General features: G+C 38.4%; 1 protein-coding gene across 1 annotated transcript in view; it reads left to right on the top strand.

Moving 5' to 3' along the window:
- ADCY10 (adenylate cyclase 10 (soluble)) overlaps positions 1–26,657 on the top strand; it is a 135,111-nt gene that overhangs the window by 51,719 nt on the left and 56,735 nt on the right. The window contains 7 exon segments of the mRNA XM_006887398.1: positions 731–923; positions 2,258–2,344; positions 9,457–9,728; positions 19,596–19,732; positions 21,175–21,303; positions 24,824–25,111; positions 25,195–25,485. Coding sequence (XP_006887460.1) covers positions 731–923; positions 2,258–2,344; positions 9,457–9,728; positions 19,596–19,732; positions 21,175–21,303; positions 24,824–25,111; positions 25,195–25,485 — 1,397 coding nt within the window.

Genomic DNA, 26,657 nt, shown 5'->3' with positions numbered 1-26,657 from the left:
AACAACATATATGTATATAAATAAAATCTATCTAATTATATTTATCTCATATATTTGACCACTATATATAAGATTCATGTATCTTTTAGATATCTATCTATCTATCTATCTATCTATCTATCTATCTATCTATCTATCTATCTATCTGTCTATCGATCTAGGAATCTGGTGGCCTAGTAGTAAGGAGCTACACTACCAACCCAAAGGTTTATAGTTCAAATCTTTCAGGAGAAAGAAGCACAATCTTCTCCTATGCAGTTTACAGCATCTGACAATATGTTAGAATGTCAGCTATGAGTAAGATATATATATCATGGGAGAAAGATGGGTAGTTTTCTCCTGTGCAGTTTACTGACTCTGAAAACTCATTGGAAGATCAGCTATGAGTCTGTCCCAGTTAGACAGTACACAACAACAATAACTATATCTATATCTATATCGATATATATACCTCAGGCATGGGTAATCTTAGTCATGACAATGGAATATAAAAGCTGAAGTTTTCTTTAAACATTTATTATTTTCAAATTATATAAAAGTCTAAAATATATATAAATTCTATATCTCAAGTATATCAATAAATAGCTAATCTATATAACATGAAACATACTTAAAATATATATTATATATAAATATACGTAAATATACAACTTATCTCTCTTTTAAGTATATATTTCCAATTTGAAAGACATATAAACTCTAATCTTACTCTTAACTTTCTTATAAACAGGACCATTGCTATTGCTTTGACTAAGATAAGTTATCATCAAAAATTTTATACCATTCAGATACTCATGGCTAATGTGCTAGGTCTGGACACTTGTAAACATTATAAAGAACGACAATCCAATCTTCAGAATAAAGTCAGCAAACTGCTGGATGAAAAGTTCCACTGTCTTCTCAATGACATTTTCCATGTCCAGGTAACTATAGCCAGTACTATACTTCTACAAGAAATAGCAATGGAAATAGCACAATTTCTGCCTGATGCTTTACAACTTAGCATCTCTTTGGTCTTTGTTATCTTTTCTTTTTTTCAAATGGTTCCCTAGGCATCCTGGAGTACAGGCCCACATTATTTGTAAGTATTGGAGTTATCTTGAAATACTACACTCAAGGAAAGCTCATTGGCCATAACAGATTCAATTTCTCCTCACTTTCCATCATTACTAATCTAATTCAAGGCACAAAGTCACATTGTTCCCCCAGCTGACAGCCATTGGAAATATAAAATGTGGTCCATTCTTTCCTGCTCAGATTAAATTTAATGACAAAGTATCAGAGCTGGAAGCAATGTTGTAGATTATACAACATATGTAAGGAACCTCTGGTGGCTTAATGGCAAGAAACTGCTCTGCCAATGTAAAGATATGTAGTTCAAATCCACCATCAGCTGCTCTGTGGGAGAAAGATGGCCAATCAAATCCTGTGCAATTTACTGCCTCTGAAAATCCTCTGGAGGGTCAGCTATGGGTTAGTTCTGAATCTACAGTACACAGAAACAATACATACAGTAAAGTGATTGTTCAAAGTCACACAGTAGTAATTACATTTACTATAGTCCCGTATTCAGTACTCTGATAATTTTTTTTTATTTTAATGAAAGTTTACAGAGACTTAGGGTTTCCAGTCATTCACTGTTGCACTTTTCCCACTGCCCACCCCCTCCCCGCAATTCACTCTTCTCCTTGAAAAGTAAAAGAAAAACTCTTTCATTGTTATGCAATCCCTCCCCCCAAGTCCACTCCACTGTGCAGCCTTCATTCTGGACTCCTGTCATGACAACAATACCCATTCACATCTACCTCATCTGTTTCAGTGCAGTATATATTATTCCTCCCCTGCTTCTCTGTCTTCCCTCAACCCCATTTTACAACAGTGCCCCTATGGAATATTTGTCCTTTTGTGACTCAGATCTTTCACTCAGCATAATGTCCTCCAGGGTCATTCATGTTGCATAATATTTCATGAGTTCCTTGTTTTTCAATGCTGCATAGTATTCCGTGTGTTAATATACCAGAGCTTCTCTATCCATTTGTTTGTTGATGGCACCTGGGTTGTTTCCAGCTCTTTGCTATTGTGAACAAAGCTGCAATAAACATAGGTGTGCATAAATCTGCTTGAGTGGCAGTTATGGTCTCTTTGAGGTATATTCCCAGTAGTGGAATTGTGGGTCAATTGGTATTTCTATTTGCCACTTTTTGAGAAATCGCCATACAGCCTCCCATAGTGAATAATGAGAATTCTTTTTTTACAGTTTCCCATTTCACGGGAGGCTTCCAAGATGAACATCTTGAAAAAGCAAAAGCAACTGGAAGCACTATTTATGAAGATTTTGGAACAAGTAAGAGCATCTATAGTAAAGAAATGAAGGTTGGAATGAGAAAACTAGGCATCTCTTTACAAAGCTAGGGGGCCTGAGAAGCTCAAATCCCTTTGGCAATAATTCTTGAAGCATACTTTATGCAAAATTGTATCCAAAAGAACTTCATTTTTATCCATCCTCCCAAATATCACCCTAAAAATTTGTTCAGAATTTAGATACACTTAAAACGAGACCTCATTATCCCTTTTGGGAAGTTGACTTCTCCCTGAAATTAGTCCAACCTTCAATTCTCAGTATTTAGAGTCAGCCACTTTAACTTCTTTTAGTAGGTCTATCAGGTTATGTTTATTTAGCTTCTTTCTGACTTTTCCTTTTACCTAACCCCCTTAGTGGAGCTCTGGTGGCCTACTGGTAAGGAGTTGCATTGCCAACTAAAAGGCACTTAGTTTGTATCCATCAGCTGTTGCATGGGAGAAAGATGGACATGTCCTCCCAAGTATTTTACTGCCTCTGAAAATTCACTGGATTATCAGATATAAGTTGGTTCTAGTTCTAGGTTTGGTTTTTAAAAAAAAAAAAAAAACAAAGCAAACAAATCCACAACAAATAATAACCTTAACCCTTTGCATGTGTGCTGTTTTCACTCTCCATAAAGGGATTTAGTTGTTGATGTTGTTAAGTGCCATCAAATCAAGTCTGACCCATAGCAACTGCATGAATAATAGATCTGCAGCTTGTTCCGTCCTGTGCCACCCTCATCTTCTCTGAAATATTTGAACCCATTGCTGAAGTTACTGTGTCAATCCATCTGGTTGGGAGTCTTCCTCTCTTTGGCTGACCTTCCACCTTTCCAAGCATGATGTCCCTTTCTAAGAAATAGTCCCTCCTAACAAAATGTCTGAAGTCTATAAGACAAAGCCCATCCTTGTCTATAAGAAGCACACTGACTCCACTTTCTCCAAGATATTTCTGTTTGTTCTTTATCCCATTAGTCCATGGGATACTTTGCACTCTTCTACAATACTGTGGCTCAAAGGCATCAATAATTCTCCTGTCATCTTTATTCATTGTCCACTTCTTAAATGTATAGCAAATGACTGAGAATACCATGGCCTAAATCAGGCACATCTTGGTCTTAAAACTGGTATCATTGCTCCTTAGTAATTTGGAAAGGTCCCTTACTTCAGACTTGTTTAATAGAATGCCTCTTCTGATAGCCTAACTGCTCGTACAAAGGGTGTTGATTTTGGATACAATAAGATAAAATCATTGACAATTTCAACCTTTTCTCCATCTGTCAAGACATTGCTCTAAGCAATATTTGTCCTTTTGTGACTGAGATATTTCACTCAGCATAATGTCCTCCAGGGTCACCCATGTTGTATAGTATTTTATGGGTTTCTTCTTTTTCATTGTTTTCCATTTTGTGAATATACTATCCTTTTCCTATCCATTCATTTGTTGATGGGCACTTGGGTTGCTTCCATCTCTTTGCTATTGTGAATAACACAATAAACATGGATGTACATATATCTGTTTGGGTAGCAGTTCTGGTTTCTTTATGGCATATCAGGTCCTCTTGACTTTCAGCAAACAAGATTGTGCCATCTCATAGCAAAGGTTATTGATGAATCTTTCTCTGATCTTAATGCCACATTCTTCTTCATAGAGTCCAGCTTCTCAAATGATTTGCTCAGCATACAGATTGAATAGGTAAGAAGAAATGATATACACACCTTTCTTGATTTTAAACCATCTGGTGTTCCTTAGTTTTGTTTGGAGAACGGTTTCTTGGCTTAGGTATAGGTTTCTTCTCAATGTCAGTAAGTTTACTTATACAAACTTCAATGTTTTCTCATTTTCTTTTCCTATACAACTTTATCTTGATCTCTTTTTGAGATGTTCCTTGAAGCTGTCTGTTCATCTCTCTCACTTCAACTTTTCTCATTTTGCTTTTACCTCTTTGTGTTTTAGAGAAAGTTTCAGAGTCTATTCTGAAGCATTTATTCTGGATTACTAATTTTCTTTTTCTTTACAACTTGTCTTTATTTTGTTTTCATGAACTGCTCCTTGAAATTGTTGATTCATCTCTCTTACTTCATCACTACTTTCTTTTGTTCTCTTTATGTTTTAATGTAGGGAGCTCCAGTGGCTTAGTGGTAAGGAATTGTACTTAAAATGCAAAGGCACATGGTTCAAATCCACCAGTTAGTCCATAGGAGAAAGATAAACAATCTCCCATGTGATTTACTGCTGCTGAATACCAGCTGAAGGGTCAGCTCTGGGTTGGTTCCCACTCAGTGGTACACAACAATAATAACAACGTGGTTTTGGTGCAAGTTGCAATCTCTTTTGACATCTAATTTGATCTTTTCTTTCTTTCATGTCTTTGTAAGAGATTTTGCTTTCTTCATGGATGATGCACTTGATGTGATCCCACAAGTCATCTGGTCTTTAGTCATTAGTGTTCAAGGCATTAAATCTATTCTTGAAATGTTTGTTCAAGTTGGAATAGACTCAAGGTTGTCTTTTGATTCCATGAATTTGTTTTTATTTTTTCCATCTTCAATTCAAACTTACACATGAATAATTGACGATCTGTTCCACAAGCAAATCCTAGGTTTGTTTTGACTAATAAGAAATACTGAACTTTTCATCAACTCTTGCCACAGATGTAGTCAATATGCACCAACAATCAGAGCCAAAGAGGAGGAAATAGATCTTTCTACCAACATTTGAAATCAGAAATCTATCAAACATACAACCAAGATACATTAATAATAATGGGTGACAGGAGCGCAAAAATTGGGAACCAGAAAGAGGATCATTAGTCAGAAAACATGGAGTTGGTGACAGAAATTAGGCTGGAGATAGAATGATAGAATTCTGCACAATGAATGATTTATTCATAGTGAATACCTTTTATTAGAAACATAAACACAGGTTATACACATGAATATCGCCTGATGGTATGCACAGGAATCAGACTGATTGCATCTTTGGAAGGAATTGTTGGAGAAGTTCATTATCAGCAGTGTAAACTAGGCCAGGTGCTGATTGTGGAATAGACCATCAACTACTCATATGCAAGTTCAAAGTAAAGCTAAAGAAGGTAAAATCAAATACACAGAAATAAAATTTTGTCCTTGGGTCTTTCCCACCTGAATTTAAAAACTAACTCAGGAACAGGTTTGAAGCCTTGAACACTAATGAATGAAGACTAGATGAGCTTGAGGGGATATCAAGAGTGTTATACAGTAAGAATGAAAAAGGCCATATTGAAGATGGAAGAAGAAAAGACCAAAATGAATATCAGAAGAGACTGAATATTGCACTAGAGCGCTGAGAAGCCAAAGCAAAGGGAAGTAATCAAGAAGTTAAGGAGCTAAAGATTTGAAAGGGCAGCAAGGGAAGACAAAGTAAAGTATCATAACAAAATGTGCAAAGAACTGGAGTCTGAAAATCAAAAGGGCCATACTCACTTGTCATTTCTTCAGCTGAAGGAACTAAAGAACAAATTCAAGCCTTGAGTTGCAATACTTAGTGATGCTTTGGGTAGAATGCTGAATGATCCAGGAGTATTAAAAGAAGGTGGAAGGAGTATACAGAGTCACAGTAGCAAAAAGAATTGGTTGGCAGAAAGCAAAAAGTTCCAGAGGGATATTTGTGTTTCATTGACTATGCAAAGGCATTTTACTGTGTAGATCCCAACAAATTGTGGTTAACCTAGAGGAGAATGAGAATCCCAGAACACTTGAATGTGCTTATGCGAAACCTATACTTGGACTAGGAAGCAGTCCTCAGAACAGATCAGGGAAACACTGTATGGTTCAAAATCAGAAAGGGAGTGTGTCAGGGATGTGTCCTGTCTCCATGCCTTTTCAATCTATATGCAGAACAGACCATCTGGGAGGCCAGACTTTATGAGGAGGAATGTGGCATCAAGACTGGAGGAAGACTCATCAACAACTTAATTATGCAGATGACTCAACCTTGCTTGCTCAAAATGAAAAAGGACCTGAAGTGCTTGCTTCAGAAAGTCAAAGACTGTAGTCTTCAATATGGATTGAAATTCAACATCAAGAAGACAAAAATTCTCACCACTGGGCCAGTTGGCACCACCATGATGTATGGAGAAGGGACTGAAGTTGTTAACATTTACAGCTTGTTTCGCCCCACAATCAACACTCTTGCCACCAGCAGTCAGGAAATCAAAAGATGAATTGTATTAGGTAAATCTGCTGTCAGGGACCTTTCCAGAGTACTGAGAATCAACGGTGTCCATCTAGAGACTAAGATGTGCCTTATCCAGTCCATAGTCTTCGCAATTACATGCTATGCATCAGATAACTGGATAATTATTAAGGATGATAGAATGAGAATTGATGCCTTTGCGTTGTGGAGCTGGAGAAGAGTCTTGAATATATCATGGAGCATGAAGAAAACAGGTCTGTCATGGAGAAGGTGAAACCAAGTTTCTCCTTGGAGGCTGGGATTTTGAAGCTCCATCTTACTACTTTGGGCATGTGGTCAAGCGAGACCAATTTTTTTTGAGAAGGGCATCATGCTCTTACAGGTGGAGGAACAGAGCAGGAGAGGAAGACTCCAGATAAGATGGATTGATACAGTGACTAAGGCAATGGGGGTAGGTGTGTTTTGGAGTCAGTGAGACTAGCTCAGGACAGGCAGGCTTCACAAAGCTTTTATACATAGGGTCACTATGAGTCACAGGCAACTTGATGGCACATAACAACATGAGGACAAATACTGCATAAGACCACTATTCTGAAAATACAAGCATAACTGAACAGGATATGTATAAATGTTCAAAAGGAGAGGGAGAATGAGAGAAAAGGACCAGAAGAAGGTGAAGCGGGTGGGTGGACTCACTAGGTAGCAGAGATTAATGAGTGGAGAGGGATGATGTGAAGAAATAGGAAAGATTCCATAAGGAATTAAAGAAATGGGATGATAATAGGCATGTTGTTGTTGTTGTTGTTGTTATGTGCCGCCGAGTCGCTTGTGACTCATAGCGACCCTATGTACAACGGCCCTAAACTCTGCTCTGTCCTGTGCCGATCGCACCGTCTCTGACACTCCCATCCCGATTATCCCAGTCACTGAATCAATCCACCTCATAGAGGGCCTTCCCCTCCTGCGCTGTCCCTCCACCCTCCCAAGTATGATGTCCTTCTCCAAGGACGGTCTCTCCTCACAACATGTCCAAAATATGTTAGACGGAGCCTCAGAATCCTTGCCTCCAAGGAGCCACCCCGTTTAACCCTTCCAGGACAAATCTGTTTGTTTTCATAATAGTCCATGGTACCCTCAATACTCTTCTCCAGCACCACAGCTCAAAGGCATCAATTCTCCTTCTATCCTCCTTGGTCATTGTCCAACTGTCTGACGCATAACAAGTGATTGTGAAGACCATGGCCTGTATCAAGTGCACCTTAGTCTCCAGAGAGACACCATTGCTCTTCAGTACTTTGGAGAAGTCCCTAACAGCAGATTTTCCCATGGCAATGCGCCTTTTAATTTCCTGGGTACTGGTGCCAAGAGTGTTGACTGTGGAGCCAAGCAAACTAAATCTGTGTACAATCTCAATCTCTTCACCATCCATCCTGATGCTGCCACTTGGTCCAGTGGTGAGATTCTTTAATAATAATTAATATATTAATAATACAATACATCTAGGTGAATGATTGCAAACAAACCAATTAAAAAACTTCATAAGCTACACTACCAAAAAGAAAACCCCATAAACAACTCAATGAACACACATGCATGCCCTTATTGGTGTTGTTGTGTACCATTGAGTTGGAACCAATTCGTAGCTGACCCTCAGCAGTTTTTCAGAGGCAGTTAATCACACAAGAGGAGATTGCCCATCCTTCTCCAGTGGAGCAGCTGGTGGCCTTTAACTGCGTGCTTCTGATATTGCAGCATAGCTCCCAACTCACATGAATTATAGAGTAGCATCTCTTCATAGCGTGTAGGATTTTTTTAGGTTTTGTTGACTGTAATTTGTTTATTTCATTTTTTCTAATTTCATACTGGTTTAATTACAAAGCTTGTATACATTGATTTTCCACACTGGATCTTACCATTTCTTTCTTTTTTTTTTTTTGTTAGTTAAATTTTTTTTTCTATATTTTATTAATTTTCATAAACATTTACAGAGATTTTGGGTTTCCATTCATTCATTGTTGCACTATTCTCTCTACCCTCCTCCCAGTTTGTTCTTGTCCAAATGCCACAGTGCTTGTCAAAGCCAGTTCTGATTAATCTTCTTTGTCAGTGTGTCCTTTGCCATTCCCTATCACTCCTCCTTGAGAGAGACTTCACCCTGAGTCATAAGGAAAAGGGGATGGCGTATTCTCTTAGCTACTTCCTGCTGAAAAGGGACGCTGTGGGTTTCAGGGTGAAGATCTTCTCTCACTACTCTAAAGGACCCCTTTGGCAGTAGGAAACACATAGACTATTATGGAGATTGATTTTGGAATTTAGATGCACTCTTATTGATTGGGCTTGGCCGCACATGTTCATATCCTTGAAGATGTATCATGGGGGTGTTGCAACCTAGAAGACACAAATTTGACTAACAAGTTATAAGTACATGAGTCCAGAAATTATGGAAAAGTAAAAGAAAAGATTCTTTCATTGTTTTACAAACCCTCCCCCAGGTCCCCTCCACCATGTAGCCCTCGCTCTAGTCTCCTGTGATGACAGAAATACCTAGTTATATATCTCTTTTAAACAGTTTTCTCCCTCCTCTGTTTCAGTGCAGTATACATTATTGAACCCATCTTACTCAGTCTCTCCCCAACCCCAAGGACAGTCCCATTCTACAACAGTGGCATCATGTAATATTTGTCCTTTTGTGACTGGGATATTTGATCTTACCATTTCTTTCACTTCCATCTCCCTCAACCCATCAAACTCTGCGACCCTGTGATTATCCCCAAAAGCAGTGTAAAAGGTGTTTCTTCCATGGAGCTGTTCCTTCAAACTGTCAACTTTTACGCCTGCCATCAGATCACAAACTGTTTGCCATATTCCCAGGTTCATACAAATACACACATTAAAGTCTCATAGTGCTTTATTTTTTCCCTCTCTATCTTGTTCAGACAGCAAAAGAGGAAAGGGTTATTTTCATCATTGATGAGGCCCAGTTTGTGGATTCAGCCTCCTGGACCTTTTTAGAGAAGCTGATCCGAACTGTACCCATCTTCATCATCATGTCCCTGTCACCCTTCATCAGACCCTGTGTAGCAGCCAATGCTATCCTAAAGAATAGAAACACCACCTATGTCACCCTGGGTGCAATGCAGCCTACTGACATCCTCAACAAGATCTGTCTTGACCTCAATGTGAATGGCATCCGCAAAGAACTGGACTCGTAAGTAACCCATTTTATTCTGGAATTTTTGACATCTACATCCATTCCCCAGGTTTAGATTTCATCAGATTTTTTAGAATATGTCTGATAAGCTTAATACAGTACTGCTGCCACTCACTAGTTTTAGCAGAAGGAGTGCTACTTACTTTTTCCTTGTTATGATTCTCATTATACCTCTCCAAAACTTTGTTTAGGTACATCAGTTGTGTTTCCCTTTTATATTCTGAGTGTGGGTATAATGGCTTTAATCATTAATGACCAAGGGCATCATCATGTTAAAGTGATATGAAAGGCAAGCTTGTAAACCATAAAGACCACAACCTACCCCTAAACAATATCTTACTGAGTGAGCTAGCAATAAGATAGTCAGATATTTAGTTTGCCTTATGGTAGATGTTTAAAGTTGACCCTTAATGAGTGCTTTCTGAATTTAGCAATTCTTTACTGGTTTTGACGGCAGTCTCCTTAATACACTGATTATTCTTAAGCTGTTTACAATGCCACTTTGGCATCAGCATCCTTCCTTTCTGGTGAGATTAAAACTTTGTTCGTTAAAGAAGGAAAGTTTAAAATAACTCCAAGGGAGCTCTGATGGCCTAGTGGCAAGAAGCTACGCTACAATCCCAAAGGTGCACAATTCGAAGCATCCAGATGCTCCACTGGAGAAGGAGGGTTAATCTCCTCCTGTGGCAGTAGGATCCGACTCAACGGTACACAACAAGAAAAAAAAATGACAACAAAAAAAGCACTAAAATAACTCCAAACAAATTCCATCCATATGAACATCTCTCTCGCTGTCAATTTCTCTTTCTCTCACACACAATTTTCACTTTCTCTCTCTCACACACATACACACTTGTGAATGCATTTACCTTTTTTACTCAAACTAGTTTTATAATATTAATTTTTAATGGAACTTATTACAGTGTCTAATCAACCCCTACTGTATATTCTCTTTTATTTATGTCACTCAGCAACATTGCCTCTAGATTTATCCTACCTGGTGCAATGTTTCAGAAATGTTTTATCATTGTTTTTTTGTTGTTGTTTTGCTAGGTGCCATCGGGTCAAGTACAACTCATAATGACCCTATGAACAACAGATCTAAGCCCTGTCCTATTCTGTGCCATCCTTGCATCTCCAGCACCCTTGAGACCATTTGGTGCAGTCATTGTGAGTCCATCTGGTTAAGTGTTTTCCTCTCCTTCGCTGTCCCTCCACCTTCTCCAAGGAATAAACTCTCCTAGAAGCATACTAAAAATATGTAAAATAAAGCTCTATCATCTTTGCCTCCATGGAACAAGCTGGCTGGCTGCACCTTCTTGGAAGTCTGTGGCATATTCAGCACTTTTCTCCAATGCCACAACTCAAAGGCATTAATTCTTCTTCTGTCATTCTTAGTCATTGTCCAGTTCTCAGATGTATTACAAGTGACAGAAAAAGCCATGGCCTGACGCAGGGAAACCTTAGCCCTCAAAATGACATCATGGCTCTTTAATAGAGAAGTAGCTGACTACAGACTTTCCCAGTGCAATATGTCTCTTGATCTCCTGACTGCTAGTACCAAGTGCATTGTTTGTGGATCCAAGTAAGATGAAGTCATTGACAATCTCAATCTTTTCTCCATCTATTGTGATGCTGCCTAATACTCTATTGAATGAATGTATCAGAGTTTCTTTAGCCATTTGTGTTTTGATACAACCTTTGGGTTCTCTCCATTTCTTTGCTATTATAAATGATGTTAGAGTGAACATGTGTGTACAGATATCTGTTTGTGTTATGGCTCTTATTTCTTCAAGATACATACATAGCAAAAGGATCGCTAAGTCAAATACATTTCTATTTCCAACTTGCTAAAGTAATGTCAAACTACTTTCCATTGTGGTTGAAACATTTCATATCCCACCAGCAGTCTATGAGGGTTCCAATCTCTCCACTCTCTCACCAGAATTTGTTGTTTGCTGTCTTGTTCAATTGTTACACTGTGGATGAGAGGAATCCACCAGTATGCATTATATAATGTCATTATTTGTCCCTTATGCTATTTTTTTTGTCTCAAAGTCTATTTTATGAGGAGTTAATATTGCAAATTCATGCTTTTTAAAAAATTGTTATTTGCTTGATACATGTTTCCATTTCAATTTTTTTAAGACATATAGCTTTATTTTTTATTTCATTTTTAGGAAACTATGTAATTTTGGTTTTTAAATAAAAATTTTCTTTTAAACTGGTTTATTTATAAAGTTAGTCTATCTCTGTGTTGAAGATGTGTTCTTATTGATGGTTCATGCTTCTTTGTCTATTATGCCACTCTTCCTTTCTTCTGGCACACTTAATCCATTCACATGCAGTGTAAAAAAAACAAGAGGAATGATTTTATTGCTGTAATTTTACTGCATTATTTTTTATTTCTTTTTAAAAATTAATTTTAATGAAAGTTTACAGAGACTGGATTTCCATTCATTCATTGTTGCACTTTTCTTCCTGCCCAACCTACCCCCCACCCAGTTCACTCTTCTCTTTAAAAAGTAAAAGAAAAACTCTTTCATTGCTATACAGTCTCTCCCCCCAGGTCCACTCCACTATGTAGCCTTCGTTTTGAAAAGTAAAAGAAAAATTATTTCATTGTTATGCAATCCCTCCCCCCAAGTCCACTCCACTATGCAGCCTTCGTTCTGGACTCGTGTCATGACAATAATACCTAATCATATATTCCCTTTAAATAGTTCTCTACATTTTCAGTTTCAGTGCAGTACACATCATTTATCCCATCTTTCTCAGACTCTTTCCAACCCCAATGTCAGTCCTGTTTTACAACAGTGGCACTATGCAGTATTTGTCCTTTTGTGACTGAGATATTTCACTCAGCATAATGTCCTCCAGGATCACCCATTTCGTATAATATTTCATGAGTTCCTTGTTTTTCAATGCAGCATAGTGTTCCATTGTATGAATATACCAGAGTTTCTCTATCCGTTTATTTGCTGATGGGCACTTAGGTTGTTTCCAGCTGTTTGCTATTGTGAACAATGCCACAGTAAACATGTGTGTGCATATATCTGCTTTGGTGGCAGTTATAGTTTCTTTATGGTATATTCCCAGTAGTGGAATTGCTAGATCGAATGGTATTTCTATTTGTAACTTTTTGAGAAAGCGCCATATGGCTTTCCATAGTGGCTGCACCATTTTACACTCCCACCAACAGTGAATAAGGGTTTCCCCAGGACCTCGCCAACATTTGATGTTTGCTGCTCTGTTAAATTTTGCTATTCTTACTGGGGTGAGATAATATCTCATAGTTGTTTTGATTTGCATCTCTATGGATTTTGAACATTAGATTTGATCTTGAACATTTGAACATTGATTTGCTAGGGATTTTGAACATTTCTTCATGTGTTTGTTTGCCATCTGAATGTCTTCTTTGGTGCAGTGTCTGTTCATATCCTGTGCTCATTTTTCAGTTGGGTTCTTTACCTTTATCTTGTTGTGGTGCTCCAGTATTTTATAAATTCTAGATATAAGTCCCTTATTGGACATGTCGTTGTTGTTGTTAGGTGCTGTCAAGTCGTAGATGACTCATAGCAACGCTATGAATGAAAGGCCTGAGCACTGTTCATAGAGTTTCCTGAGGCAAGCCATTTTGGAAATGGAATGCACTCCTGCTTCCAGGTTTATTTTAATCAGGATGTTCCAGCAAACACTGCCCACCATGAGTAACCATTATCACATTTGGCATATCAGTGTCACAGTGTTCAGCATCACAGCAACCATGAGTTACCTCCATACAAAAATGCACAAACCAGTGCTATACCACTTAGAAGAATGTTTGACAGAAAAGCCATTTGAACGTGGTCTGAGGGCAGCAAATTAAAATCACCCACCTTCTCCTTGATAGCATAACTTTCTGTCCACTAGGCCAATGTAGCTCTATGTCTTCGTTGTTATTGTTGTTAGTTGCCATCAAATTGTAGATGACTCATAGTGACCCTATGAAGCAAAGGCATGAGCACTGTTCATAGAGTTTCTGGAGGCAAACCATTTTGGAAGTGGATGCCACTCCTGTTTCCAGGCTTGTTTTAATCAGGAAGCTCTGGCAAATACTGTCCAACATGGATAACCATTATCACATTTGGCATATCGGTGTCACCAGTGTTCAGTATCACAGCAACCATGAGACATGTCATTACCAAACATTTTTTCTCCAGTCTGTGGCCTCCCTTTTTATCCTGTTGGAGAAGTTTTTGGGTGTGCATAGTGATTTGATTCTTAGAAGATCCCATTCATCTATTTTATCCTCTCCTGATTGTAGGTTTTTCAGGATGCTTGGATTAGGACTTCCAGAGTTCTTCCTAACTTTTCTCTAATGATGTTTATAGTCCTTGGTTTTAGTCCTAGGTCCTTGGTCCATTTTGAGTTGGTTTTTGTGTACAGTGAGGTGCGGATCTTGCTTGAGTTTTCTACAAATAATTTTCCAATTTTGCCAACACCATTTGTTAAAAAAGCTGTTGTTTCCCCACTTAATTGATTTCATCTGCTTGTTAAAAATCAGTTGACCATAGGTAGATGGTCATATTTCTGTATTCTTAATTCTATTCCATTGATCTATGTATCTGTCATTGTACCAGTACCACACTGTCTTGACCACCACGGCAGTGTATTAGGATTTGAAATCAAGGAGTAAGATGCCTCCTACCTTGTTTCTCTTTTTAAGGAGAGCTTTGTTTATTCAGGGCCTCTTTCCATTCCAAATGAAATTGGAGACTGCCTAGTCATTGTCCAACTCTCTGATGCATAACAAGTGATTGCAAAGACCATGGCATCATGGTATCAGACGTAACTTAGTTTCCAGAGAGACACCGTTGCTCTGCAGTACTTTAGAGAGGTCCCTAAAAGCAGACTTTCCTATCGCAATACATCTTTTAATTTCCTGGCTGCTAGTGCCAAGAGTGTTGATTGTGGAGCCAAGCAAACTAAAGCTGTAAACAATCTCAATCTCTTCACCATCCATCCTGATGCTGCCAATTGGTCCAGTGGTGAGAATCTTTGTCTTCTTGACATGGAGCCTCAATCCATATTGAAGGCTACAGTCCTTGACCCTCTGCAGCAAATGCTTCAGGTCCTCCCCAGTTTCAGCAAGCAGGATTGTGTCATCTGAATAACGCAGATTGTTGATAGATCTTCCACCAATCCTGATGCCACATTTCACCTCATAGATCCCAGCCTCCCAGATGATTTGTTCTGCATACAAGTTGAAAAGGTATGGATACAGGACACATCCCTGGTGTACGCCCTTCCCAATTTTGAACTATGCAGTGTTTCTTTGCTCTGTTCTGATGACCGCCTCCTGGTCCAAGTATAGGTTTCGCATTAGCACAATCAAGTGTTCTGGGATTCCCATTCTTCTCAGAGTCAACCACAGTTTGTTATGATCTACATAGTCAAACATCTTTGCATAATCAATGAAGCACAGATAGACATTCCTCTGGTACTCCCCACTTTCAGCCAAGATCCATCTAACATTAGCTACAATATCCCTAGTTCCACGACCCCTTCTAAACCCAGCCTGGACTTCTGGTAGTTCTCTGCTGATGTGCTGTTCAAGTCGTTTTTGGATAATCTTCGGCAGAATCTTGCTTGCATATGAAATCAATATCCAGAGGGATATTATTTAGGAAGTGGATTCCACTCCTGCTTCCAAACCTTTCATAGTAAGTTATTGTTGTTATGTGCCATTGAGTCACCTGTAATGTATAGTGACCCTATGTACAGCAGCTCTCCCTCTAAAAACCAGCTTCAGGGTCAGTACTTTAATTAATTCTTTTGGAGTAGATTTCTCCTCCAATTTAATAAATATTTTTATTTCTTGACTGCTGCTTCCATGGGCATTAGTCATTGTTTCTAACAAATAAAAAAATGTTGACAATCTCAACTTTTTCTGCATTTATTATGACATTTATTATTAGACTACTTATGTGAGAGGTTTTGCTTTTTTTATGTTGAAGTATATGATTTAGTGTTGTAGTTGTTTATCTTCATCAGTAAGCTTCACAAGTTTGCTTTGCTTTCATCAAGCAAAGTTATTCTATTTACAGGTTGTTGAATCTTCCTCCAGTCCTGATATGTTTTTCTTTATATAGGCTAGGATTATACCTGACCATATTCTTAATTGTGCTCATGTGAAATCTATACTTAGACCAGGATGCAGTCCTCAGAACAGAGCAAGGAAATACTGCATGGTTTAAAATCAGAAAAGGAGTGCATCATGGTTGTGAGGACCTGAAGTGTTTGCTGCAGAAAGCCAAGGACTGTAGTCTACAATAATTGAGGCTCAACATGAAGAAGACAAAGATTTTCAGCACTGGACCAATTAGCAGCACCATGATAGATGCAGAAGAGTTGTTAACAGTTACAGCTTGCTTGGCTGCACACCAACACTCTTGGCACCAGCAGTTAGGAGACCAAAAGACGAATTGCATTGGGAAAGACTGCTTTCATGGACCTCTCAAGAGTGCTGAAAAGAAACGATGCCAGTCTAGAGACCAAGGTGCCTAATCCAGTGATGGTCTTTGCAATTACTTGCTGTCCATCACAGAGCTGGACGGTGACTAAGGATGATAGAATGAGAATTGATGTCTTGAAGTTGTGGTGCTGGAGAGAAGAGTACTGAACCTACCATGGACCGCCAAGAGAACAAACAAGTATGTCTTGAAGAGGGTGGAAGCAAGCTACTCCTTGGGGGCAAGGATTTTGAAGCTCTATCTCACATATTTTGGGCTCTTGTTCAGGAGGGACCAGTCCTTGAAGAAGGACATCACAGGGAAGCACAGGGACAGCACAGGGAAGGAAGACTTTGGATGTGATGGACTGAGAGAGTAACTGGGGTAACAGGCATTGGACATAGTAAGACTAGGTCAGGACAGGGCCAGCTTCAGAGCTATTGCACATAGGGTTGCTATGAGTCACCGGCAAATTGATGGTACATGATGGTGACAACAACCAGCTATGCAGTTTTTATTTCTTTCTGTAATACCATCAGTTCTTGATCCTAAAATCTTGACCAATTCATTTTGGTACAGTGAATCTGTGTATTTTCTGTTGATACTTTTTTGCACTCTCCATTATTTTGCTCACAGAAACCTTCAATCTTGCAACTTTGAGGCTTGAATTTTTCTTCAGTTCTATCAGCCTGAGAAAGGCCGAGCATCCCCTCCTCTTTTGATTTTCAAGTTTTTGGCTATTTTCACTGAAATTCTTTACTATGACTATTGCAAGTGGCAATTCTTCAAATGTTAAGCCTGACATTTCCATATTATCCAGAAATTTCACTCCTAGGTATATTCACAAAAGAAATAAAAACTTATTCTCACATAAAAACTTGCACATAAATATTCATAGCAACATTATCTATAATCATTAAGAGGTGAAAACAATGTAAATGACAATTTAGTGATAGACAAGTAAAATTGATAGTATATTCATAAAACAGAATGTTATTGGACAATAAAAATAAATGCAGTATATATGCATGCCATAATATGATGAACCTTGAAAACATCACACTAGGTGACAAAAGTCAATCACAAATACCACACATAGTATGGTCCCACTTATATGAAACGTCTAGAGTAGGCAAATCTAAATAGTCAAAAAGTAGAGTGGAAGCTGACTGGAGTGAGAAGGCAGAAAGATTAATAAGAAATGAAGAGTGACCACTAATGTACATGAGAGTCTTCTGGGCTTAATAAAAATATTCTAAAATTAATTGTGATGATGGTTAAACAGCTCTTTGACTAAAGTAAATACCTTTGGATTGTATACTTCAAGGCATTTAACATGACATGTGAACTGTATTTCAGTAAGTTGATAAAATGTAAAAAAACTAATAGGATTCAGCTCCCCTTGGACTAAGATGAGAAACTTTTAACATCAAAGAGAATGACTGCAATGAGTTTAAGCATATGAAGTATTTTAAAAACATATAAATTCATAATTATTTTAAAAATCTGGAAGGAATGATAGAAATCATCATTTGGAACAGAGGAATCGGATTGACCCCACCTGCACTCTACATCACTCTTAGCTACTCAAAGTGTAACAGCTAGACATAATGTGCTTCCTGGAATGGCACATTAGGAAATACTCAGCTTCACCTTTGAAATGTGCCCACCAAACATTTACTCAGATCCACTGAAGATTCTAAATCACACTGAAAATGTGTAGGAAATGCAAGACCAAGAGGAAGCACACAGCTACATTTTAATATATGGAACATTTTAAGGCAGAGATAGCCCAATTTCTTCACAAATCAACAGCATGAAGGAAAGGAGACCATCATAGAATGAAAGGAAATTACAAGAGAGAAGCAAAATTAAATAGTATGAACCCCCTCCCCACCCCAATGTGCCAGAGACAGTGCAGACAGCACAGGATGGGGCAAGGTTCAGAGCCATTGGCCATAGGGTTGCTATGAGTCATAGATGACTCAATGGCAAATAATAACAACAACAAACCATATTGGGGATCAGGAAAGTAAGTTGTTTTTTGATCCATTGGTTGGAAGACCCACATGGTCTCAAATGGAACCTTGGATTTGTTACCACAATTTGCTTCAGTCTTCATAGAGCCTCCCCTGCACCCACTTCATGTCTTTTTTATTTTTTAAGGTCCAAGTCTCCTTTGAAGAGTTTTGGAAGTCCCAAGCTTCCTTTCTCCCTAACCTAGAGGTTAAGGGGAAACACCCACTAGCACCATCACTACCTAGAGAAAGGTGGGACTCACAGCATGGTCACAGCTTTCTCTACTTTCCAACATCCATTGACAGTTTTCTTATTTCTATCAATGGGCAGAAGTATACAGCCTTTGTACTTTCATTCTGTGTTTAAGCTTCCTCTGGCCTTTGCTATGGCCCTACAATACAGTATCAGTGTCTCTTGTTCTATCTTGTTTTAGTTTTGGCTGATTCATCGTAGTAACTGAGAAAACATGAAGAAAAAACAAAAAGAGGTTTAGAGTAGGAAAAAAGGTAAAATGGGGAAGAAAATAGCAAGAGAACAAGGAAAATGGAGCAATGAGTGGGGAAAAAAGATGAAAAGAATGAAATGACTTGGTGAAAGAAGGGCTCTGCTCCTACTTGGTTGAGCATCAACTTGTAATGGAATGAAGCATTATGTCTTCTTCTCCTTTATTATGGTACTTCCTGTACCTTATGGTGCCTTATAGTGGTTCTGGCTCAACGAAGAGGCACAAGGGAATTAAAAGATGTTGTTCATGCAATATTATTCAAAATGGGTGACTCTGGAGGACATTATGCTGAGTGAAATATCTCAGTCACAAAGGGACAAATATTACGTGGTGCCACTGTTGTAGAATGAGGCTGACACTGGGGTGAGGGTAAGACTGAGAAAAACTGGATATATTATGTTTACTGCATTGAAACTGATGAGGGAGAGAATAGTTTAAAATTAATATATTTTAGGGCATTTTGATTATCATAAGGGTGTGGAATGAGGATTGCAGAGTGTAGTATACTCGGGGTGGGGGTGGGGATGTGCGGGGTAGGGGGGGATTGTGTACCAATGAAGGAGTTTTTCTTTTGCTTTTCAAGAAAAGGAGTGAACTAGGGGTGGGAGTAGGGATGAGTAGGTGAGGAGAAAAGGGCAACAATGAATGAGTGGAATTCCAAAATCTCTGTAGATGTTCATTGAAATTAGTAATAATAAATATTAAAAAAAGATGTTGTTGTTCTGGGCCATTGAGTTGACTACAACTTGTAGATAGTGAATGATATTATTTTCAAATGATTTAAAATGTTTGAATACTGTTCCATCTTGAAAACTGATGTCTTTTTCTTTTCTTTCCCTACTCCAGGTACCTCGTAGAGGGGAGCTGTGGGATTCCATTTTACTGTGAAGAGTTGATGAAAAACCTTGACCATCATAGAGTATTTGTTTTCCAACCAGCGGTGTCTGAGGAAAAGGCAAATATGAACTGGAATAACCTGTTTAGTAAGTCCAACCATAATGTTTCCCCTAGCCCGTCCTCTCTTCTGTATCACTAAGTCCTTACACAGAAAAGTGGAGAGCTCTGGTGGCTTAGTGGTAAGAACTGCAATACCAACCTAAAAGCAGGCGACTCAAGTCCACGAGCTGCTTCACAAAAGAAAGATGGGCACTCTCCTCCCATGCAATTTATTGCTTCTGAAAATCCACTGGAGGGTCAGCAGTGAGTCAGTTGTGAGCTACGAGACAATTCATAACAATAATATCCAGACAAAGTGGCAAGAGTGAACTGTTCCACAGGTGGCTCCCTGTGGAGTCAGAAAGCTTGGAGGGAGATAATAGATCCAACAGTGTAGATGTTGAAAGAACTTAGCATTGCTTGAACTTACTGGACTGGGATAAACTGGGTGGTTGTTGATGGTCATCGAATCTAACACGACTCATACATAGTGACCCTATGAACAAAAGGCCTGAAGCCTTTTTATAACTATCGTCATTTATCAAGGGTTTCTAGAGGCATATTGTTTAGGAAGTGGATGCCACTCCTGCTTCCAAAGAACGTATATCTGTGGTTAATAGGACATAATGCTGAAAAATCTAAAACCCAGGGTTTCTGAAGCAAAGGAGATAATATCTGGGGTGGCTAGGAAGGATGTCCTTGTTTTCTTGAATTAAGATTAATAGCACAAAGTAAATCCTTAACAAAATTCATACTCTACTGAGACATTTTGAGTCAGGTTACATCAACAAATGAAACTTTTGAAAGTTTTCCTCCACTCACATAATTAAGGTCGTTTGATTTTGAAGAAGCTTTTCCCTAGTGATATTTTGAGCTTCTTCCAACCTGATGGACTCATCTTTCAGCATTTTATTAGGCTATGTTCTACTGCTATTCATAAGATATTCATCTATCTGTCTATCTATCTATCTATCTATCTATCTATCTATCTATCTATCTATCTATCATCTATCATCTATCTATCTTCTTAGCCATGAATAGCTAATACTTCTTCCTGGTCTGTCTTATTCTGGAAGTTCTGATGAAACCTGTCCGTCATGTGAAATGTCAATAACATAGCTTCCCGAATCACGCCACAGGCCAACAAACTGCCATATGAGTGGTAATCTCTGATAGTAGTCACATCCCAATTAGAGCACAAAATATGATTTTATCTGAATGTGGATATACGAATGTACATACAAGTAAATTTTACTATTAATATATAATATACATCCTGATGATCTGACTCCAAATCTAATACTTATAAATTGAATGTACTATGAAAGACTTCCAATCCTTATTGCCAGTACTTGAAAGGGACCTAACTAAACAATACATGTAGTGTAGATTTTCATATATGATATCCATCTTAAACTAATGTAGAAAATCAGAGCTTATGAGCCAGGGTAAAGACTCTCAACTCTTCTGCCTTCTTATCTCCCTATAGAGAATTTCACTAAGCCAACAGAGGAATTAATTAAATATGTTCCCAATATCGAAGATGAGGATAGAGAAGTCTGTAATATTGCTAGTGGCGTTAGACTGAAAAATTTGTCACCTCCAGCATCACTAAAAGGTAAAGAAAATTTTACATGGTATTGATACTTCAGTACTTAGACTCATCTTTTGTTTTCTCTAGGATGACTGTCTAAAAATGGAGGAAGAAAGATAGTAAGAAAATTAGTTTGGGACATTGTTGTTGTTGTTATTACTGCTGTTATTTTGCTTTTTGCTGCTTGTGCATGGCAGTCCGGATGGACAAGTAAAGGGAAGTTTTTGGGGTCATGTGCTTTTTTGGAGTCGTGTTAATTTTCGAATGACTATTCCTTGAATGACACAGCAATCTTTTGTCTATTTGCTGAACTGAACATCTTGGTGCATTGTGATGCTGCACACTGTTCCATAATCTTGTCAAATACCATAATTGTTACCCATTATGGACAGTGTTTGGATGAGATTCCAGACTAATTTATGCAGGGAAGCAGGAGTGGCATCCACTTCCTCAACTAGATGCCTCTGGAAACTCTACAAACTCTAAACTCTATAAATGTACAGAAATGATGGTAGTTACAGAACACAGTTATGTACAGAAATTATGTTAGTCATAGAACAGAGTTTAGGTCTTTTGTGTAAAACTTACTCTCAGTCGTATTTGGCTTGACGACATTTACGCACTGCTAACTGAAAATAGTGCTGTTATATCTGGAGGAACACTCTTCCACTTTGTACATCAATCATTGTCAATGTGCAGTATGAAGTAACCTGGGTGGCTGTGATGCTGAACCTTGTACCACTGGTATCAAATACCAGAATGACTTCCCAATGTAGAGAGTGTTTGGTGGAGCTCCCAGTTGTAAAACAGGTTTGGAAACAGGAGTGTCATCTACTTCCTAAACCACATAGCTCTGGAAACTCTACGAACTTGGAGAAATGATTAAAGTTATGGAAAGACATTAGGTCTTTTGTTCATAGAGTCGCTATGAGTCACGCTTGACTCAACAGCAATCAACAACAACCAGCAGGCAATGTAAGACCTCAGCATAAGCCTACTTTTTCTACTTTAAGTTGTGAGGCACCTTCTTCTGTGCATGTCCTTGGGTCTAATTTGAACAAAGGCTTATTTGACTGCATAAAAGAATGAGATGTCTTAAACCTTTGATTAAGTGATACCGACATAATAATGGAGAAAATATGATGCTGGGACTTACTCTGCCATTGTCTTTTATGAGAAAGAAATGCTAGTGAGGAATTTATATCAAGGACATATTATTACTCTTTTAAAGTTCCTTTTGGCCTCCCCTTCTTATTTCCTTTCAGGGGGGAGGTCTGTCATTTTGGGGATGTAGCTTTCTAGTAAATCTATCATTACTGTTTTATTATTATTTTTTTATTTTTTATTTTATTAGTTTTAATGAACATTTACAGAGATTTTGGGTTTTCATTCATTTCATTGTTGCACTGTTTTATGTTTTTATATAACTTTCAAGTAATGTCCTAATATGCATTTAGCATCAATCCTACCTGCCATCTAGAAATAATGTAGCGCTTAAAAGAATGTCATAGAGACACCTCAAGATTCTCAGTTTTCAAGAGTGTTATTTATGTTTTATTCACTCTATCTAGCAAATATTATACAGCGTTTACTAAAATTGAGATGATACAGAAAAGATTAGCATGGCCCCTGTGCAAGGATAGCACCCAAATTCTTTAAGCATTCTATATTTTTTTATGGAATTAGGTCAGTCAGATATGGTGAGCTTGGTGGAGGATAGGCAGCTTTCAGAGCTAATGTACATAGGGTCACCATGAGTTGCAGGCAACTCGATGACACATAACAAAATCAACAACATGGAAAAGTTAAATTCTGTACCTGATGTGTGAGGTAATAAAAAACATTATTAGTCAAAGTGTCCAGGAAGCCACATGACCTGTAATACTGCAGCTTAGATGAGAAAATGGGGTTGAAGATATGACATTTAATTGGTCATGGCCATAGAGATGATAATGTATAATGTGAGTATTGACAAGTATTTATTGCAAGTAGATAGAAACCTAACTTCTCAGCGGTTTCAGAAAACAGTATAGTCTGAAAGGAGTCAGACAAGAACCAAGTAAGAACAAGGTAACAAGGTCTGTCCCTCCTCCCCGCTTTGACTTTCAATACCTTTTCTCTCCTCAAATGCCCTCAGCTCAATTTAACACCAAACAGAACACCTAGGCATTGATCTCATTTTTGTTTAGTCATTGTATCATGAGTATCTGTAGACTATAGCATCTTTTTTTTTTTAATTCATTTCAATGAACATTTACAGAGATTTTGGATTTCCATTCATTCATTGTTGCACTTTCCTTCCCGCTCACCCCTCCCCACCCCCAGTTCACTCTTCTCTTTGAAAAACAAAAGAAAATTCCTTTGTTGGTATACAATCCCCCCACCCCCCACCCTACCCCCCCAGGGTATACTCCATTCTGCAACCTTCATTCCAGACTCTTATAGCATCTTTACATTTTGTACTTTCAGCACAAATTTATCTGAGAAGTAGGTACTAAATAAACACTTTAAAAAAAAATTCTTTCTTTTTCATTTCAATGAACATCTACAGAGATTTTGGAATTCCATTCATTCATTGTTGCACCCTTCTCCACCCCCCCACCCCGTTTGCTCCTCTCCCTGAAAAGCAAAAGAAAAACTCCCTCATTGGTACAGAATCCCCCCAACACCTCCCCCAATCCCAAATATAATCCACTCTGCTACCCTCATTGCGTACTCCTACTATAAACATAATGCCCTAAAATATAATACTTTTAAACTATTCTCTCCCCCATAGACTTCAATGCCGTAAACATATTTCGTCCAGTTTTTCTCAGCCTTACCCCCACCCTGATGCCAGCCTCATTCTACAACAGTGGCACCATATAGCATTTGTCCCTTTGTGACTGAGATACCTCACTCAGCATAATGTCCTCCAGGGTCACCCATTTTGAATAATATTGCATGAGTTCCTTGTTTTTCAATGCAGCATAGTATTCCATTGAGCGGATATACCACAGCTTCTCTACCCATTCATTTGTTGATGGGCATTTAGGTTGTTTCCAACTCCTTGCTATCGTAAACAAAGCCGCAATAAACATGGGTGTGCACATATCTACTTGGATGTCATTTGTAGTCTCTTTAGGGTATATTCCCAGTAGTGGAATAGCTAGGTCAAATGGTATCTCTATTTGCAACTTTTTGAGAAAGCACCACATCGCTTCCCACAGTGGTTGCACCATTTTACACTCCCACCAACAGTGAATAAGGGTTCCAGTCTCTCCACAACCTCGCCAGCATTTGTTGCTTGCTGTTCTGTTAAATTTTGCTAGTCTTACTGGAGTGAGATGATATCTCATGGTTGTCTTTATTTGCATCTCTCTCAGATCTAGGGATTTTGAACAGTTCTTCATGTGCTTGTTGGCCGTCTGAATAACTTCCTTGGTGAAGTGTCTGTTTATTTGGTTTCTGTAAATAAGAATGGTAGAGCATTAGCAGTTGCCCATTTCTAGGAAGTATTTATTCAGATAAATGAGGATTTCCCTCTTGCATCATTTTCCTACAGAAATCTCTCTGGTCCAGCTGGACAGCATGAGTCTTTCCCATCAGATGTTGGTGAGATGTGCCGCCATTATTGGTCAGACCTTCACTACAGAGTTGTTATTTGAGATCTTGCCTTGTTGGAACATGAAGATGATGATAAAAGCCTTGGCAACCCTAGTGGAATCCAACATCTTCGATTGCTTCCGGAATGGCAAGGAGCTCCGCATGGCCCTGAATCAGCATCCAGCCTCATTTGAGGTTCATTTTCGCTCCTTGTCTCTGAAGAACAATGAAGGTGCGGACGAATAGAGTCTGAACGCGGCTCATTTAGTAACAAGCAAGTGAAGATACTTTGCCCATTGCCTGGCTGACAACCCCTTCTGTTCTCTCTAGTTCTTGATCAAGAGGATGAGCTTCGAGAACTAGAAAGTGAGGTGATTGAGTGCCACATCATTCGATTCTGCAAGCCTATGATGCAGAAAACAGCCTATGAATTGTGGCTGAAGGACCAGAAGAAAGCCATGCACTTGAAATGTGCTCGCTTTCTAGAAGAAAATGCTCACCGATGCTACCACTGCAGAAATGAGGACTTCATCCCTTACCATCACTTCACAGTGGACATCCGACTTAACACTCTGAATTTGGACACCATTAAGATGATGGCTATGAGTCATGGAAATGAATGTAAGTTCATTCCTTTGAAAACTAGTGCTCAGGTGGGAGTAGATCTAGAAGCAATGGGTCTGGATCATGAGCGTTTGGGTCTCTTGTGGTTATAGAAAAAGATGAGACACTGACAGCATAGGTTGGAGAACACACATATAACTCAGTTTAGCAAAGCAAGTCTCACTGACAGGAGAAAATACAACGGATAAATTCTGTCACCTTGATCCTGACATCTTATTTCTACATCCACAGAGTAGAAAAAAATGGCACCTTTGTATGCCTCCTTTCTTCTGAGATCCTACAGACACATTATCATCTTCTTTCTATTTTTCTTTTGATTTTTACAGATCCTCTTTGAAGTAGGGAAACTGACATTTTCTTTTCTTTGTTAAATGAAGAAAATTGAGAACTAAAAATATGATTTAGTCAATGGTAATGATATAATGACCAAAAAACATAAATGGTATTTTCTTTTTAATAACTGAGGGGTTTTTTTAACAAGCATGTGTTTTTCTTAACTTGGGCAATTTCTAGACACTAAAACAAAGAACACATGTCTATGTTCATAAATTCTGAGTTAGAAGAGAGACTGACAAAAAAGTAAGAAGATTAATAAATCCCTCCATGGGCCTTGTAGGCGTTAGTAGATAGTTTGAAGTTTATTCTGTCATGAGGAAGAAGAGGAGCCCTGGGAGTGCAGAGGTTAAAACACTTGGCTATAAAATAAGCAGTCATTCAAACCTACCAAGCAAATTACAAAATTACTTAGCATTATTATTGACTGTGTGTAACAAAGGCCCAACGGTTATTGTTGGCTGCCGTCAAATGGGTGCCTCTAGATTTTGTCAGCTCTAATCTTTTAAAAAGCAGCTTGCCAAGTTTTTCTTTGATAGAGCTGCTTGATGAGTCTAAATTGTCAACTTTTGGGTGAGCAGCCGATTGCAAACCACTTATAATTCCCAGACTCAAGACACAACTCTTATTAGGTGCCCTAAGTTGCTTCTGACTGACCCATAGCAATACCATGTACAACAGAAAAAAGCCCTGTCTGATCCTGGGCCAGCCTCATCAGCGCTGAAACCCATATTTTTTTTAATATTTTAATTTCTTTCTTTTTCATGTCAATGAACATCTACAGAGATTTTGGAATTCCATTCATTCATTGTTGCACCCTTCTCCCCGCCCACCCC

The sequence above is a fragment of the Elephantulus edwardii genome, unplaced genomic scaffold, assembly GCF_000299155.1.
Source record: "Elephantulus edwardii isolate Elephantulus edwardi_28Jun2011 unplaced genomic scaffold, EleEdw1.0 scaffold00057, whole genome shotgun sequence".
In the NCBI taxonomy this organism is placed as follows: Eukaryota; Metazoa; Chordata; class Mammalia; order Macroscelidea; family Macroscelididae; genus Elephantulus; species Elephantulus edwardii.
The sequence above is the reverse complement of the archived record's forward strand: the minus strand, read 5'-3'. Positions and strand labels throughout refer to the sequence as shown.